At 35.5% G+C, this 19,888-nt stretch overlaps 1 protein-coding gene across 2 annotated transcripts in view; it reads left to right on the top strand.

Annotated features, from left to right (window-relative positions):
* Vps8 (VPS8 subunit of CORVET complex) overlaps nt 1–19,888 on the top strand; it is a 254,264-nt gene that overhangs the window by 173,794 nt on the left and 60,582 nt on the right. For both annotated transcript variants that reach the window (XM_048804017.1, XM_015499948.2), the window contains 4 exons: nt 2,862–2,943; nt 3,281–3,363; nt 16,818–16,898; nt 19,146–19,315. In XM_048804017.1, coding sequence (XP_048659974.1) covers nt 2,862–2,943; nt 3,281–3,363; nt 16,818–16,898; nt 19,146–19,315 — 416 coding nt within the window. The remainder of the gene's footprint in view (nt 1–2,861; nt 2,944–3,280; nt 3,364–16,817; nt 16,899–19,145; nt 19,316–19,888) is intronic.

Consider the following 19,888-nt stretch of genomic DNA (forward strand, 5'->3'; position numbering starts at 1 on the left):
ATATTACTAAATGTTAAGTTTGGGAGATTTTAATGACTGTTTGCTTTGTCTCTATTTATTTATTTATTTATTATTTATTATTATTATTATTTTTTTTTGTATTAGAAAAAGTGAGAACAAGAGCTGTTGCAACAGACCAATAGTAACTAGAAAATTTGAGATGTCCAAAGCTTGATAATGATTCCCCACCAAAAGTTTCATAGGAAGATTAGACCCCAGGAAGTTGGGGTCTCAGTTCTTTTCCACAGTAGTGTCTCTAAGCACCTCACCTACCTTTGCTTAGCTGTCTGTGTTGCTACCCCAGTGTCTAGGGACATGTACAACAAAGCCTATGCTTTCATTATGCATGTAATTCTCTGAAAAGAAAACTGTTACATTCTGTGAGAAAGTAATTCAGGTTTAGTTTTATTGTTCTCTCAGGAAATGGAATTTTCTATAATGGAGAGTTATTTTAACTTGTGGGGTTTTAGAGTTATCCAAGTTAACTTTTTTTTTTTTTTTTTGTAGTTGTAGATGAACAGCATGCCGTTATTTGTTTCTTTTTTATGTGGTGGTGCTAAGGATCGAATCCAGTGCCTCATACGTGCTAGTGTCTCACAAATGCTCTGCCACTGAGCTACAGCCCCAGCCCTCCAAGTTAACATTTTAAGAATCAATATTAAAGAGTAAGAGAGATAAAAATATTTAAAGGTTTTTCAGCATATAGTAGTGTTGATGTGGAGATTTAATGGAAGAACAACAACTCCTATTTAGGGCGTGAACACATCCCATGGATTTTCTTTAGTTCCACATCATGCTTTCCTATCTGATATTTAGAAAACAGGAATAAGACCTTTAAAAAGATAATTCTTCTAAATTATCTGATTTAAGTAAGAAAATCAAATTTTAAATTGAAATCAAATTTCTTTTTCTTTTTTAAAGAGTGAAAGGAATAGGATTTATTCAATTGTGAAGAGCAGAAAAAGAGCTCTTACAGGAGCAAACCTGATAGGGGTTGCCCAAAAATCAAATTTCTGAACATAATAAATATATGAACCAAAAGGTAAAAATTAGGTATGTCATATATGAAAGGAAAGTGACCTTGACACTCGGGGTGACCAAGATATGTTTATTGCAGTAGAGTCTGATTAACAGGGAAGGAAGAGAACAAGAGAAAGAGATCTAGGAAAGAGAGAGAGGGAAGGAGAGAGCAAAGCAAGAGAGAGAGAGAGTCGGGAAATAGAGAAGAAAGGGAGAAAGAGGGGAGAGGGGAGAGTTTTATAGCCAAAATCTAATGGAGTCTCTGGGTCTGCAAGCTGTCTTGTTGGCATACAATGATTGGATCATATAGTAGTTGCTAAGGGTGTCATCTTCTGCCCTCAGGCAGACTAGGCAGGAGCTAGATGTGGGTTTCTGTTGTACCAGACAGTTGGGGCTCTTGGGGGCAGTGTGTTCAGCCTTGAGTGGAATTGAGTGTTCAGACTTGAGGCAAACAAGCCATAAGGAACCAGATGGGTGAGGGTCAAGTGTTCAGCTTGCTCCGAAACTAACAATATACCTAATCTATAGAAGACCACAAAATACACAGAAATAAATGATATATTCTCAAAAACGAGTTAAAATAGGCAACTTAAAAGATAAGTTTAATGAAATTAAGAATAAAATACAGGGTTAAAAGATCATGAGTACTGTTAAAATGAATGAAAATTTATATAAAACAGGGAATTGCCGGTAAAAGTAAGTATGATTAAACTATCATGAATGTAGTAAAAAATGAACAGTATAAAATCCTGGCCTTAACCTCTGTTGGGGCAGATAAAGCCTTCCTAGTGGAGATCTTCACACAGTGGGAAAGTCTGCAGGATCCTTAGTAGGTTCCCCTTTCCTTAAACACTCCCATATCTTCATTGCCAGTCAGTTCCGCAGTGGGGGTGTACAGTGTATCCTCGTTTGTAAATAACCTGTCTTGTCTGTCAATACTGACTTTTCCTTATGTCTCCTGGATGTTTGCATCAGTTGGTTGCTCCTAAGATACTGGATTAGGACATTTGTAAATTATTATCCAACAAAAAACATGTTTGAACTGTGAAAATGTATTAGCTTGATTTTTATAGTAAATATTTTCCTGAAGCTTAGGAAAAACAGAATTTGGAATCAGAGGGCTGATTTACTATAGTACAATATTAGGAAAATTACTTAATTTCTATTAACTTCAATTTCTTATCTCAAGTGAAGATAAAACCTACTGCATAAGGTTATTATGAGATTAAAATGACAAAATATACATAAGGCATTTAATATAGTACTTAACAGAATAGCAGTGAATGAATGGTAGATCTATTTGTTTATCTCTTGATAAAGTTGGTAATGCTGACTGAGATAATATTAACTGCTATTTCCTGGTCTGTGAGACTTAGTAAATACAAATAATTCTTGATACAAGAAAACTTTGTATAACCTTTATTCATTTATTGCTTGACATTGCTGAAGAAAACGTGGAAGAGAGTAGCTGTGGGGATATTTAGTCCTTTTTGGTGGTACATGAAGTTATTCAGGCTTTCTCAGTGATAGATTTATAGAAAAGAAGGTAAGAACCTAACAGAAGCTCTTTCTTGCTTTCTTGATCCTACCCTCTCTAGAGATAACAGAATTGCAATTCCAAGTCTTCCTTATGTTTCCCAAGGCTTCATGCTAAAGATCTTTTTAGCTTTGATCACTGCTTTTAATGTTTTTTCTCTTCCTCATCAAATGTTCCCTCTTCTTTTTCTAACTTTTACCAACAAATGTACACAGAGAGTATATTTTAACCTGCAGAACACTATACTAATACTCATTATTCCAAAAATAACAGAGACTTTGTTTTTTCTTTGGTTTCCTTATAGGCACTCTGGTTTCCATTATTAGAGGCAATGATGGCCCCTCAGAAGCTGTCCAGTTCAACTGCCCCTCCTCTACACTCTGAAGGTAAGTTCATCAGAACCACAGTGACAGAGCCGCCTCTGTCATCACCTAATTTTTATCTATAGAAATTGTCATTATGATATATTTTCTCAATTTCTTGTTATTTTTCCTTAATGAAACCATATTAAGAATCGATCTTATCCTTCAGGTTTGTTCTTTTTGTTGTGCTAGTTATATAGTTTATCTTTTCAGTGTATCAACAATTTATCTAAAAATATCAAATTGGACTTGGTTGACTAAGTTTTTAAGAAGCTAATATGAGCCCACTATTTTCCTCTGAATCTCAAGGTGAAAACACTTATTCTAAACTAACTTTAATATTGACATTTTGTTACAACAGCTCTGAAGTCTTTGACCATGCAAGTTCTAAACAGCATGGCAGCATTTATTGCGCTTCCATCAATCTTGCAAAGAATATTACAGGTGAGTTAAAGAGGTGGGAGACTAAATGTTGATTGGGTTCTACTAATATTTTACCAGTAAATTAGGCTAATATTTAAAAGGGTCTCAAGCATAATGAAGCCAAATTTCTAACTAGCTAAATATCTAACTTGAATTAATCCTTGAAACTTTTCTGTCATCCCATGGATATGGATGTGCCTGTTATAACTGACCTTCAGTTAAGGTGTGCAGCCTTCAGAAGGTCACTGTTCCCTTGGGATTCATACACATACATTTCCTATTGCTCTGTCAACTAGGAGAAAATTATGTATTTCCATCTGATTATACTTTTCAGGTTAAAAAAAGATAACCTAAAAATTGTTAATATAGACATTTATTGATCATTGGTTGTTATTTAGATTTTATAACTCATTGTGAAACTATTTTTATATTCAATTCTCATCTCCAGCTCTAAATTCTAGCTGGCTTTTTGTCTTAAATATTTGTAGGATACATCATTTCTGCCTGTTTCCTTCAGGGGAAAAAAAAACAAAAAACATGTATCTTCTCAGCTTATTCAAAAAGAGAACACTAAAAAATACAGTAAGATATATTTTTAGAAAGACCTGTGAATATTCTTGGAGAAACAGCAGGAATTATACTTAGAGTCCATGTTGTCTTCTCTCACTTTCTGAGTTATAGAGACACACACACACACACACACACACACACACACACACACACACATATATATATATATATATATAAATGTAATATGATGCCATTGGTCTTTATAATTTTCAAATATTTTTCATCTAATCATATTGTCCCCATCAGCTCCCTAGCTCTTTTAGGACTCTCCAAGCTCCACTTCCCATGTGGTGTGAAGCCTCTGGGCAGTGTTTCTTTGTCTATTATGTATCTATAGTGTTTCTTTGTTTATTCTATAAAGACCACTGCATCTATTAATCTCTGTCATCACATAGTACACCGTCATTAAGAACATACATTTACATATATCTCATCAGATCCTTGGCAACTATCAAGTGTTGAAGGCTGAAGTTGTGACTCAGTGGTACAGCACTTGCCTAGCACATGTGGGGCACTGAGTTCGATTCCTAGCACCACATAAAAAAATTAAGTAAACAAAATAAATATACTGTGAACATCTACAACTACAAAAAATGTATTGTATGATTCTTTTTTTTTTTTTAATATTCATTTTTCAGTTTTCGGCGAACACAACATCTGTGTTTGTATGTGGTGCTGAGGATCGAACCCGGGCCGCATGCATGCCAGGCGAGCGCGCCACCGCTTGAGCCACATCCCCAGCCCCTGTATGATTCTTTAATATAGACAACTTCTCATATCCATTTAAAAATATATTAATCATAAAAATTTTAATTACATGTAAAGTAATATCTCCACAAGGCAGGGTATTTTACCAAGGAAATTTAGAAGAAAAGAAATTCTAAAGCCAAAAATAGGTTCTCTCTCAGTATTGTTTTTTTTGTTTGTTTGTTTTTTGTTTTGTTTTGAGTACTAAGAATTTAACCCAAGGGCAATTAACCACTGATCTACACCCCTAGCCCCTTTTTTATTTTTATTTTGAGACAGAGTCTCAGTAAGTTGCTTAGGGACTCACTAAGTTGCTAACGCTGGCCTTGAACTTGCAGTTCTCCTTTCTCAGCCTCCCAAGCTGCTGGGATTGCAGGCATTTACCACTGTATCTAGCTCAGTGTATATATTTTGCTTTATGGAGAGCTCTAACCACATATTACCATACATAAATTTTAACAAAAGTAAAATTTTGTATTTCAAGGTTTGCATCTTTTAAGCCTTTTAATATCTGAAAATCTCCACTTTAATTTGAATTATACTGACTTTTATTATAATCATTTTCTTACTTTTAGTGGCTGTTAACTCCTCACTAATCAGGAAAGATGTTATTTCTGTTTTACCTCATTTATCTTACCATAGGTTAAAGAAGTTTTCAAAGTACTTTTTCAGATATCTCATATGAAGCACACCACAATCTTGAGGTAGATGGAACTACTATAACAGTTCCTGCTGACAAAGGAGAAAACTAGAATATAGAGAAGTTAAATATCAGCCTATCTTTAGTGGCAGTTCCTGGACTACCACCAATCCTAATTCATGTTCTTTTCTGTTACATCACTGAAACTTATTTGTTTTGGTCTCTGCTCTTTAAAGGAGCTAGTCATTAATTTTTTAATTATATTTTTCTTTGTCTATTCATTACACAGATAGATGAAAGGCATAGTTCTTACCCCACAGGAGCTTTTATAAGAGACAGGGAATGTTTTGATACATCTATTCATAGGGTTCTAAGAGAGTAATAGTGTTCACCTTTAAGGATTTTCTGCTCTAAATTCCTTGTAACTGCCATGGAAAACTGCCATATCAGTATCTCTACACTCACTCCACATGACAAGACCAGGAGCAGCCATGGGAAAGTGTGACCCTGTCTCCTGGTTCCAACTAGCTGATTTCAGTGTAGCCAATCAGAGTCCTTTTTAGAACTGAACTTGAGAAAGATACCTAAGTCTCTTTGGGGGTTTCTGGATTATTTAGGGTACAAATTTCAGGAACCAACAAGTAATTTCTTTTCTGTTATATGGACTGGAATGTTGAAAAAAGGATAATCACCAGAGAGAAGAATGAAACAGACACAAAGAAGAGAATAAACAGGCGTATAAAAAAGATTCAACACACACAAACCAGCAGAGGAGACATTACCAGGAGAAGATCTTGATGACCTTAGTACCTCATTCTAGTTCTTAAGACTTACTTGCATTCCTTTGCTTAAACTTGAACCACAATAATGCCTTTACAAAAATTATCTTTTTTGAATCAGTTAGACTGAATTGAATTTCTGAATATATATAACCAAATAAGTACTAGTAAAACTGTATAACTGAAACAGACCAGAGGATTTGAAAAGTTATCCTGGAAGAAAAGAGGTCTTTTAAGAGCCTAAAGGAATCAGAGAAAGAACAGAGATTATTCTAAGCAGAGAGAACTACATTATAAAAACTTTGAGGAGAAAACATGGGGAAGTTGTAATTGTTTAAGTATGCTTGGCACATAGGACAAGAATAAAGAATAATCATGGAACTGAAATTTGCAGAGATAGGCAGAGACTGTGACCTTAATTGCTTTGTGAACCATGATAAGGACTTCGGATTTTATTCTGAATTCAGTAGGTTGTCATCAAGATTTTAAGCAAAGAAATGATAGAATGAGGTTTCTCTTTAGAAAGATCACTCAGTATGCATTATACAAGATGAATTAGAAGGGATTAAGACTAAAGACCTAAAGATATCTAGAAGGTAGTAGGTACTCAGAGTTTGGGAATTGGATTACAAAGAATGGAGGAGAGAAGGTAGACTTTGAAATCATTTGGGTGATAGAATTCACTGGACTTTGGCTGTTGTAGGAGGACACACAAAAATATAAGGATATAACAAAGAACCTAGTTAAGCTCCCGATTTCATGTCCATATGGCCAACAGTAGTAGGAGAGTATAAGACTGAAGTTTAGCAGAAGAGGCAAGAAGTGGAGATGTATACGTGGAAGTCATCAACATAGATATAGTAGTTAAATACTTGAAACTGGATGAATTTTATGAGAAAATGGGTTAGCAAGGAAAACAGAAGGCCAATGATGGAGTTCTAAGAAATGTCTGAGTCAGGCTCATTTACTTATTTTTATTTCCCATTAGATTATATGGACCTTGAAAGGTAAAACTACACTTTGACTATTGGTCTATCACCAGAACCTTAGCACAGAGGTATCTTGCATATAATAGGTACTAAGTAACTATTTCTAAAATGCATAAAATCAAGGATGAAGGAATTATTCTGGCAAAGATGGAAAAACAGATGCCAAATTGCTGTTCTACTTGAAACAACCCCAAACTGGACAAAATACATGAAATGGTGATTTTCAAAAACAAAAATAGTGAATATCATACAATAAATGACAGTGATTCTTGAAAAACAGGAAATGAAGTGTGCCCTACTGGTAAGCACTGTGCCCATCTTTAGTAAGTTAATACTTACCATATGATTCAGCTATTAAACTTTTATGTAAATAAAAGCATATATCCAAAAACTTGTATACAAGTTTTCATAGCATATTCATATCTATTAACCCACAACTAGAAATAGTGTAAAACAGTCAAATGAATAAGCACTTATGGTATACCCATAATGATAGAGTGTTGCTTAAAAATAAAAAGAAACTACTTATATACACTACCTCTTAGCTCAGAAAATAGAGAATGGCAGTTATTTAGATGTACAGTTTCTCTGACTCAACTGAAAAAAATCCATTTTTCCAAAATAAAAATTCACATGATGTCAAATTATAAGAGGTTTTTAAGATCTTCTTGACCTCCAGATTTTATTCAAACTGATGCCTCAGACCTGAATTGTACAGACTTTTCTAATGAATGTTAGTTGATAAGTGAGGGAGTGTTTTGTTTTGTTTTTTTAATTTTTTATTGTGGGTTGTTCAAAACATTACAAATTTCTTGACATATCATATTCCACACTTTGATTCAAGTGGGTTATGAACTCCCACCTTCACCCCATACACAGATTGCAGAATCACATCAGTTACACATCCATTGATTTACATATTGCCATACTAGTGTCTGTTGTGCTCCGCTGCCTTTCCCATCCTCCACCCTCCCCACCTCTCCCCTCCCCTCCCCTCCTCTCTCTGTACCCCCTCCACTGTATAACCCTGAGGGTCTCCTTCCATTACCATGCAATTTCCCTTCTCTCTCCCTTTCCCTCCCACCTCTCATCCCTGTTAAATGTTAAACTTCTTCTCCTGCTCTTCGTCCCTACTTCGATATTAGTTACTCTCCTTATATAAAAGAAGACATTTGGCATTTGTTTTTTAGGGATTGGCTAGCTTCACTTAGCATAATCTGCTCTAATGCCATCCATTTCCGTGCAAATTCTATGATTTTGTCATTTTNCGGGCTCCTAGCCCCGGGCCAGGGAAGTTCCGGGAGCCAGAACTCGGCCGCTCCGTGCTCGGTGTAAGCTCCTATAAGAGTAGGCTCCAAGAAGCAGTCCCCGCGGGTTCAGTTCCGGGAGCCGGAATTCGGCCGCTTAGTGCTTGGTGTATGCTCTGATAGGAGCAGGGTCCAAGAAGCAGCCTCCGCAGGCTCCGCAGCCTTGGGCCAGGGCGGTTCCGGGAGCCGGAACTCGGCCGCCCCGCGCTCGGTGTTCGCTCCGATAAGATCAGGTTCTAAGAAGCACCCAGGCACTGAACCCTAGCAATCTGTCTGCAAGCCGCAGGCGAATGGCAGCCTGAAATTGAGGGAGTGTTTTTAAGGGACCCATATATATATATTATGTCATATATTTAGATATAGTCTTCACTCAATAGCAAAAGTAATTTTTGGTTCTTAAGAAGCTATTTATGAGTTTCTTACTGAAGGAATTAAAGCAAGCAAGTGATTTATATACTCTCCTGCATAGAGCATCATTTATGTTTTAAAATTATGCTCAATTAGTAAAGATTTTCATTTTAAAACAAATCATATACACACACAATACAGTAAATGCCAGAAAGCAATAAGAAAAAAAGTGGTAATCATTTCTTTAGTGCACTTTTGGAAAATTTTATGTGTACCAAATGTCCTCTTTTTTCATAGTTTACAAACAAGTTTAAGAAAGCCTCAGTAGTTACTCATTGCTGAAGAATTCAGCTGACATCTTTGGAAAATAATTTGAAGTGCTAGTGGATTGTGTACATGCTGTGCTAGAAGCCTTGAGCTCACTTTTGCATTCTATAATTTATATGTTGTCCCAGCATGAGGTAGTTTTCATGGTTTTGCTTTTAAATTATGTATATTAAAGTAGAATATACTGATATAAATATAGAAATGACCTATAAAGATTTCTTCTATTTCCCAGAAGTTAACCTTTTAAGACATCTTTATTCTCCAAGTCACCCTTGTCATAAACACATGCCAGAACTACCTTAACATATTGGATACAAATATTATTGTAGATAAAATATTACACTATCCATGGACCTTTTGACTAAGAAACAAGTGTATTTATTGAAATATTGACTAAATCATAATTAAGTAATGATGAAAGCATTAACATAATTCTGTTTTTATGTAAGGAAAATAAAATGAGGAAATTGTCTGGTAGGTATATAACCTGAGGTGCTTTTCTAGTAAAGGACCAGTGTGAAATATTCACATTCTTGCCTTTTGTAAGTGGTCTCCACATTCTGGACAGGTATCTTTGGCTTAGAGATAATGATTTCTAGAAAGTTTTTCTATTAAGCTTTACATGATCTATTCAAGCCTAAACTTTTCAATTTGTTAATTGGTACACAAACACACAGTTCTTTTGTACCTTCCATTTCTTCAGCACAACTACAGCAGCTAGGAGGATAGAGGATCCTATGGGAGACAGCTTCATTCTTATCTAGCCAAACTCAGAGTACTGAAAACCAACCTCAGTTAGAAACTACACCGGATAATGTTCAGGATATATCAGTACAGTAAGGGAAAAAAAAAAAAACAGATATTAAAGTACTGTATTTGAAATATGCAAATTTTGTATGCTGGGAAATTTATCTCTCATTCTCACCCTTTCTCTCCTCTAGAAACAAGACTGATAAGTATACATTAAAATATCAACAGTGCTTATCTCTGGGTGGTTGGATTTCAGTTTTGTTTTTGTTTTGGTGGGAGAGGATTTGGAGGTTGCATTTTCCAGATTATTTGGCATACCTCAAGTCAGCAGCAGTGGAGATAAGATTGGTTGGATTGTTTGGGTATTTTTGGTGTTAAATTTTTTGAGTTCTTTATATATCCTGGAGATTAGCACTCTGACATGCATGTGGCAAAAACTTGCTCCCAAAATGTAGTCTCTCTCTTCACCTCATTGATTGTTTCTTTTGCTGGGAAGAAGCTTTTTAATTTGAGTCCATCCCATTTATTAATTCTTGATTTTATTTCTTGCATTTTAGGAGCCTTGTTAAGGAAGTTGGGGCCTAATCTTATGTGATGAACATTTGGGCCTACTTTTTCCTCTATTAGGTGCAGGGTCTTTGAACTAATTTCTAGGTCCTTGATCCACTTTGAGTTGAATTTTGTGCATGGTGAAAGATAGGGGTTTATTTTTATTTTGCTGCATATGGATATCCAGTTCTCCCAGCACCATTTGCTAAAGAGGCTATCTTTTCTCCAGTGTATGGTTTTGGCGCCTTTGTTTAATATGAGATAACTGTATTTATGTGAGTTTGTCTCCGTGTTTTCTATTCTGTACCATTGGTCTATATGTCTATTTTGGTGCCAATACCATGCTGTTTTTGTTACTGTAGCTTTGTAGTATAGTTTAAGGTCTGATATTGCAATGCCTCCTGCTTTACTCTTCTTGCTGAGGATTAGTTTGACTATTCTGGGTCTCTTATTTTTCCAAATGAACTTCATGATTGCTTTTTATATTTCTGTAAGAAATGATGATGGGATTTTAATTGGAATTACATTGAATCTGTGTAGGGCTTGGGTAGTATGGCAGTTCACACACTTATCAGAAGAAGATATACATTCGATCAACAAATATATGAAAAAATGTTCAACATCTCTATCAATTAGAGAAATGCAAATCAAAACTACTCTAAGATTTCATCTCACATCAGTCAGAATGGAAGTTACCAAGAATACAAACAGAGGGATCCAAGATAGCGGGCCAAAGGGAGGCAGCATTCTGTGTCAGTCCGTAACCTGGGACTCAAGCAGTGAGAATACTGTTTCTCTGCGAGTGATATTCCTACTCCCAGGCAGGAATCACGGCCACTGTGCCCGTGCAGGGCTCTAAGCCTTAGCGGCAGAGTAGGTTTCCCAACTACACGCCCATGCAGGACTACTGGGTGCCCGAGCAGGACTATAGGCATCAGCATCCACACAGAACTTTCAGCCACCACCTGAACAGAAATCCCAGACACCACTCCCACACAGGACAATAGCAGCTACCCAGGCGCAGGAACTCCGGCCACCACTCCACCCCCATCTACCAACATGGGGCTCCCCAGTCACCTCCATCTTGGGACTCTGAAAGCAACAGAGATATACTCCTGCACACCATAGCCTGCCTGCATCTGGGAACTTCATACAGGCTCTGAAGACAGCCAAAACCACACACTGCATGCCACAAAGCTCTGACTGAACACATCATCCACATCCAATGCCATCACCCGACCCGACACCCCATTGTTGAAAGCAGGCACCTCCATCTTGGGTCAGAGTCATCACCATCTTTAGTGGGGGCAACTCCCAGTTTGGAACTCCAGCTGGCCAGGTACCCAGTTTTCAACTCCCCCTTATTCCCAGCAGCCACTACCCCAGTACGGTGACACTGTGGTTACCTTCACCATCCTGAGGGCAGAGATACCAGCTAACAACAGATGACCCCATCTATTGGATGAGAAGGGAAGCAAGAAAGATACTGATCTTCAACCAAAACAATTCTTGTTTCTTCCTTTGAGATTTTTTTTTTCTTCTCCTTTCCTATTTTCCCGCCCTCACATCCCCAACTTACGTGAAACCAAGTACTTTAGGTGAATTAGGATTTTGAGGTCTGGGACATCTGAATAGTATATTACAGTTGTGTTGTATATTCTTTTTTTTCCTTCCAATTTTTACTATTTTAACATTTTTGTTTTTCTTAATATATATCTGGGGTTTTTTAATTTTTTTTTATACCTTTGTTTTATTTATTTTTATGTGGTGCTGAGGATCGAACCCAGGGCCTTGCACACACTAAGCAAGGGCTCTACCACCCAGCCACAACCCCAGCTTATCTGTTTGTTTTATGTACTCTACTGTCTTCCCACTTACTTGTCTACCCAAAATTACTTCCTCTCTATTCTGCTACTAACCTTCTTCTTTAGATTTCTCTTCCACATTTCCTAAGATATAATAATTCTATATCTTTACCTTCTACCTCCTCAGCATATCATCCTACACCTCACCCCTAGTTCTTTGTTTACCATCAGAAACTATAAACCCTTTACAAACCTACCGATTGTATTATAGATAATAATTGAATTCATCATTTCTGTACATTGTGACCAAACTGTAAATGTCTTAATAGCAACTAATTGTTTTTAAGGCTATATATTGTTTGTATTGGGATCTGTTAACATTGTCCTTCCCCTCAAAGGAGAGGTATTAGAACCCTACAGAAACACTATAAACCTATAGGATAAAAACAAAAACACCTCGGATCCACAGTACTAGAAGGGAAGAAACACAAGCAACATGAAAAGACAAGGAAGGAAAGTGCCCCAAACAAATAAAGATAATACATTATTAGAATCCATGGCCAGCACATCAGAAGAAATTACAGAGGAGGAGTTCAGGATGTACATAATTAAAATATTCTGTGAATTAAAGGATGATATCAGCGAGCAAATACAGGCAGCAAAAGATCATTTTGACAAAGAGCTACATAAACAAATACAGGAAGCAAAAATTACTTCCATAGGGAGATAGAGGTTCTGGAAAAAATCCTTGAAATAAAAGAAACAATAAATCAAATTAAAAGTTCTATTGAAAGCATCACCATCAGAATAGACCACTTGGAAGACAGGACATCAGACAATGAGGACAAAATATATAATCTCAAAAATAATGTAGACCACACAGGGAAAATGGTAAGAAACCAGGAGCAGAACATTTAAGATATATGGGATAGCATAAAAAGACCAAATTTAAGAGTTATTGGGATAGAGGAAGGCATAGAGGTCCAAATCAAAGGAATGAACAGTGAAATAATATCAGAAAATTTTCCAAACATGAAGAATAGATTGGAAAACCAGATTCAAGAGGCTACAGAACACCAAATGTATAAAATCACAACAGATCCACACCAAGACACATTATAATGAAAATGCTTAACATACAGAATACAGAGAATATTAAAAGCCACAAGAGAAAGGAATCAGATTACATATAGGGGGAAAACAATTAGGTTACATGCAGATGTTTTAAACCAGACCCTGAAAGCTAGAAGACCGTAGAACAACATCTATCAGGCTCTGAAAGAAAATGGATGCCAACCAAGAATCTCATATCCAGCAAAAGTAAGCTTTAGATTTGATGATGAAATAAGAAACCTTCCATGATAAACAAAAGTTAAAAGAATTTCCAACTAGAAAGCCTGCACTACAGAACATCCTCAGCAAAATATTCCATGGAGAGGAATTGAAAAACAACAATGAAAATCAGCGAGGGAGGTATTAAACTAAAGGAAGAACTAATCAAAGGAGAAACCATGTCAAGTTAAATAGCAAAAATAAACAAAAATGACTGGGAATACAAATCATGTCTCAATAATAACCCTGGTGTTAATGGCCTAAACTCACCAATCAAAAGACATAGGCTAGCAGATTGGATCAAAAAAAAAAAAAAGACCCAACAATATACTGCCTCCAGAAGACTCATCTCATAGGAAGAGACATCCACAGACTGAAGGTGAAAGGTTGAGAAAAATCATACCACTCACATGGACTGCAGAAGCAAGTAGGGATTTCCATCCTCTTATCAAATAAAGTAGACTTCAAGCTAAAGTTAATCAAAAGGCATAAAGAAGAACATTTCATATTGCTCAAGGGAACCATATACCAACAAGACTTAACAGTTATAAATATATATGCCCCAAACAATGGAGCATCTGTGTTCATCAAACAAATTCTTCTCAAGTTCAAGAGTCAAGTAGACCACAACACAATTATTTTGGGTGACTTTAACACACCTCTTTCACCACTGGATAGATCTTCCAAACAAAAGCTGAACAAAGAAACTATAGAACTCAGTAATACAATCAATAACTTAGACTTAACTGACATATATAGAATATTTCATCCTTCAATGAGTGAGTATACTTTCTTGTCAGCAGCACATAGATCGTTTTCTAAAATAGACCATGTATCATGCCACAAAGCATCTCTTAGCAAATATAAAAATGTAGAGATACTACCCTGCATTCTATCAGATCATAATGGAAAGAAATTAGAAATCAATGATAAAATTTTTTTAAAAGCTACTCTAATACCTAGAGACTAAATAATATGCTACTGAATGAACAATGAGTTGCAAAAGACATCTAGGAGGAGATTAAAAATTCTTAGAGGTGAATGAGAACACAAATAAAATGTATTGAAATCTCTGGGACACTATGAAGGCAGTGCTAAGAGGAAAGCTTATTGCATGGAGTTCATTTCTTAAAAGAAGAAAAAGTCAACAAATAGATGACCTAACTACATCTCAAAGCCCTAGAAAAAGAACAAATCAACACAAAAAGCAATAGAAGACAGGAAATAATTAAAATTAGAGCTGAAGTCAATGAAATTGAAAAAATTGACAAAGCAAAAAGTTAGTTCTTTGAAAAAATAAATAAAGTTGACAACCCTTAGCCATGCTAATGAAGAAAAGGAGAGAGAAAACTCAAATTACTAACATATGTGATGAAAAAGGTAATGTCACAGCAGACACTACAGAAATACAGACGGTAATTAGAAATTATTTTGAAAATTTGTACTCCAATAAAATAGAAAATATCAAAGACATTGACAAATTTCTAGAGTCATATGATTTGCCCAAATTGAATCAGAATGATATACACAATTTAAACAGATCACTTTCAAGCAATGAAATAGAAAATATCATCAGAAGCCTACCAACCAAGAAAAGCCCAGCACCAGATGGATACACAACCAAATTCTACAAGACCTTTAAAGAAGAACTAATACCAGTACTCTTCAATTTATTTTAGGAAAAAGAAAAATTTCAGGAAATAGAAAAAGAGGGAGCACTTCCAAACTCATTCTGTGAGGCCAATATCATCCTGATTCCTTCCAAAGGCAGGCAAAGACATTGAAAGAGAACTTCAGACCCATATCTCTAATGAACATAGATGCAAAAATTCTGGCAAATTGAATACAGAAACATACCAAAAAGATAGTAGATCATGATCAAATGGGATTCATTCCAGGGATGCAAGGTTGGTTCAACATATGGAAATCAATAAATGTAATTCATTACATCAATAGACTTAAATATAAGAATCATATGATCATCTCAATAGATGCAGAAAAAGCATTCAATAAGATACAGCACCCTTTCATGTTCAAAACACTAGAAAAACCAGGAATAATAGGAGCACATCTCAATATTATAAAAGCTATCTATGCTAAGCCCCAGGCCAACATCATTCTAAATGGAGAAAAGTTGAAAGCATTCCCTCTAAAAACTGGAACAAGACAGGGATGCCTTCTCTCACCATTTCTATTTAACATAATTCTTGAAACACTGGCCAGAGCAACTAGATGAAGGAAATCAAAGGTATACAGATAAGAAAAGAAGAAATCAAACTAGCACTATTTGCTGATGATATGATTCTATACCTAGAGAAATTCCACCAGAAAACTTCTAGAATTAGTAAATGAATTCAGCAAAGTAGCAGGGTACAAAATCAACACCCATAAATCCAAAGAGTTTTCTGTACATCAGTGACAAATCCTCCGAAAAGGAAATGAGGAAAATTACCCATTTACAATAGCCTCCAAAAAAATAAAATACCTGGGAATCAACCTAATGAAAGAGGTGAAAGATCTCTAAAAACCACAGAATGCTAAAGAAAGAAATTAAAGAAGACAAAACCAAGAATCAATAAATGGGATGGATTCAAACTAAAAAGCTTCTTCTCAGCAAAAGAAACAATTAGTGAACTGAATAGAGAGCCTACATCTTGGGAGCAAATTTTTACCACTTGCACATCAGATAGAGCACTAATCTCTAGGATATATAAAGAACTCAAAAAGCTAAACAAAAAAATAACTCAATCGATAAATGGACCAAGGACCTAAACAGACACTTCTCAGAAGAGGATATACAATCAGTCAACAAATATATGAAAAAATGCTCATCATCTCTAGCAATTAGAGAAATGCAAATCAAAACTACACTAAAATTTTATCTCACTCCTGTCAGAATGGCAGCTATTATGAAAACAAACAACAATAAGTTTTGTAAAAAAGATTATTAAGAAAGGGGATTAGATCATTTAACATTTATTTTTCCAAAGTATTTGAGATGTTCAAATGAAAACTAATGGACGTTTCCAGTGAAGATTCATGAAAGAATGAATATCTTGTGGCTGTAAAAAATATACTTGAGGGGCTAGTGTTGTGGCTCAGCGGTAGAGCGCTCACCTAGCACGGGCGGGACCCGGGTATCACCTCAGCACCACATAAAAATAAAAGGCATTGTGTTGTGTCCATCTACACCTAAAAAATAAAAATATTATATATATATATATATGTGTGTGTGTGTATTTGAGTATATTTGGGTTTTTTTCAGGTATTTTATATTTTAAAGTAATTTTAAAATACCAAGAATCATAACAATTATATGTTTTTCTAATTAGGATCCAGTATATGGAAAAGGAAAACTTGGAGAAATCCAGGGTCTTATTCTGGGAATGTTAGATACCTTTAACTATGAACAAGTAAGTAAATCACTTTCTATTATCTGAGTATGCCCTAAGGTAGAAAAAAAGCTATTTTTATAATTTTCTTTTTTTCCTCCTTTGCCTCCATATTTTTTCTTTAAAAATTGCCATCTCTTTACTGAAAGTAAGGTAAATCAAGATAAGTGTATATTTTCCCCCTATTTTTAAATTTCTCTTGACCTTAATTTACATGTATATACTTATTCTAAAATATGGAAATGCATCTAATTCAGAATTGTTTTTGATTGATTGACAGACTAATACCTACCTTTCAAAATGAGATTACAAAAATCTTTCTGGAAAAATAATTGGTGATAAAGCTATAACTCATGAAAAGGATGGTCAGTGTATGTGTGTGTATATATATATATATATATATATATATATATATGTATATATATATATATACACACACACATATATATATATACATACATATATATATAAATGCATATATATGTATGTATATACATATATATATATATATAAATGCAAAATAAAATTAAATTAAATGAGTTATTTTTAATATTTTGAAACACATCATTGCCACTAGCCAAAAATGGTCATTAGTCTTCCCTTAACTTTCAATTTCTTGTAGCTTTAATTCTCAGTTAAGAACCAGCTTGGTGGACATGTATTTTTCTTAGGAAAAGTTCCATTTAGGTATGTTACAGCTTTTTTTTTCCCCCCCTAAGAATATGAGAGAGAAGCAAAAGAATAATTTGGGAGATAGAGTTTTTCTTAGATGTTGTAAAACTTGCAGCTTTGCTAGGCATAAGCCAGTGAAGTTTGATACCCCTGTAGGCACAGAGACCAGGGTAGCAGAAGAAAAGTAAAGTAAAGCTGAGTACAAGGTGGAAAATTTTTGCCAATTGCAGAGCTATAGAAGAAGAGAAAATGATGGCATTGATTGGAAAGAACTAGGATAGTTAGGTAATTAAAACTAAAAGTTTTATATTGCAATTTAAAAAGCTAAGTTTTATAGCAAGGAGGGCGGACAGTACCTAGTTCCATCTTCCACTTTGGGTTGACAAAAAAGAATCCAGCTGAGTAAAATTCCATTGTGTATATATGCCACATTTTTTTTTATCCATTCATCTACTGAAAGGCATCTGGATTGGCTCCACAGTTTAGCTATTGTGAGTTGTGCTGTAAACATTGATGTGTCTGTGTCCCTGTAGTATGTTGTTTTTAAGTCCTTTGGGTATAATCCAAGGAGAGGGATAGCTGAGTCAAATGGTGGTTCCATTCCCAGATTTCCAAGGAATCTCCATACTGTTTTCCAAATTTGCTTCACCAATTTGCAGTCCCACCAGCAGTGTATGAGTGTACCTTTTTCCCCACATCCTTACCAACACTTATTGTTGTTTGTCTTCATAATAGCTGCCATTCTGACTGGAGTGAGGTTTATCTTCGAGTAGTTTTGATTTGCATTTCTCTGGTTGCTACAGATGATGAGCAGTATAAAGATATAAATTGGCATGAACATACTTTATATACAAAAATATGAAAAATTTGCTCTGTATGTGTAATAAGAATTGTAATGCATTCCACTTTTGTGTATTTAAAAAAATAAAATCAATAAACAAAAAAAATCCAGCTGTATATCCAAATGATAAAAAATGAATGTTGAGAATTAGTTTAGTATGGAAACCATACTTTATAAGCACAAGAGCCTTAAGATGACTTAATGTGATAATTGTGAGAATTCTTTATGTAACTTACTGACAATGTCAGAGTCTTTTGAGTGGATCACAATGATTATGAGTGCTGATCAGGAAAATGTGATCCCTGCCCAAGGGAGATGAAAACTGAGTAATGACCATTAGCTTTCTCAGCGAAAGGTTATTTGAAACATTGCCGTGAATGCAGTTTCGATAAAAAAACAGCAATCCAGACTGTTCTTTGTTACAATAGCCTGAGCTATCAAGACAGAAGTTATTATATAAATGTAATAAATAGATTTGAGCTTATCTAGTTGTTTGAAAGCCATCAATTAAATTAAACTGAATTAAACCACAGAATGGCAGAATACACATTTCTCAGTAGGAATTAGTGACAGACTTGAGCCTTGTTATACTGCACATTAACTACTTGAGTTTTGGGGGTTTTGATGTTTGTCTCATCAATTTTATCCTTCCAGTTTCAGTTGTTTGTAGTTGAAAACTAAACAAGTTCTATTCTCCATTCTTCTCTACCTTTCATTTGATAACCTTGTTTGTTTTTTGTTTTGGTCTTTCATAGACCCTGCTTGAAACAACAACCAGCCTTCTAAACCAAGATCTCCACTGGTCATTGTGTAACCTGAGAGCTTCTGTCACTAGAGGATTGAATCCCAAACAGGATTATTGCTCTATATGTTTGCAACAGTATAAGAGACGCCAAGAAATGGCTGATGAAATTATTGTCTTTAGGTAAGAGAAAGGATTACTGTCTGGTGTGTGTACATGTGTGGTATAGCCAGGCAGGAATTCATGTGTCACTCAGGCAGTGAACAGGACAGGCAAAGTTCTTGTCCTCACAGACCTTGTTTATGTTTTGCATGGGAGTGGGGCGAGGTAGAAGTTAGGGTGCTCAGACAGTAAATAAATACCAAGCAATGAAGAAAATTAAACACAAGGCAGGGGGATGGAAAGAAGAAGTGTTCTGGTTAAGAGTTCTGTCTTAAGAAAGCACAGTGAAGAGAGGCATCTCTTAAGGTTACATTGGAGCAGAATGAGAGGTAGGAGTGAAGGTGCTGAGAGGTAGGAGTGAAGGTGCTGAGAGGTGTTTGAATTCAGGACATATTTTAAGGGCAGGGCTAACATGCTGGTGTATTTGATATGGGGTATGGGGAGAAAATGAGGTCTTTAGCCTTAGTAACTGGGTGAATATGGTACCCTTGCCTGAGACAGGAGGAACAAGTATAAGGAAGTGGGGAAATCCAGCATTTGACCTTATAGATGTTAGGTTTGATATGACCCTTTGACATCCATGTAGAATTGTCC

Source organism: Marmota marmota, unplaced genomic scaffold (assembly GCF_001458135.2).
Source record: "Marmota marmota marmota unplaced genomic scaffold, marMar, whole genome shotgun sequence".
NCBI classification, from domain to species: domain Eukaryota; kingdom Metazoa; phylum Chordata; class Mammalia; order Rodentia; family Sciuridae; genus Marmota; species Marmota marmota.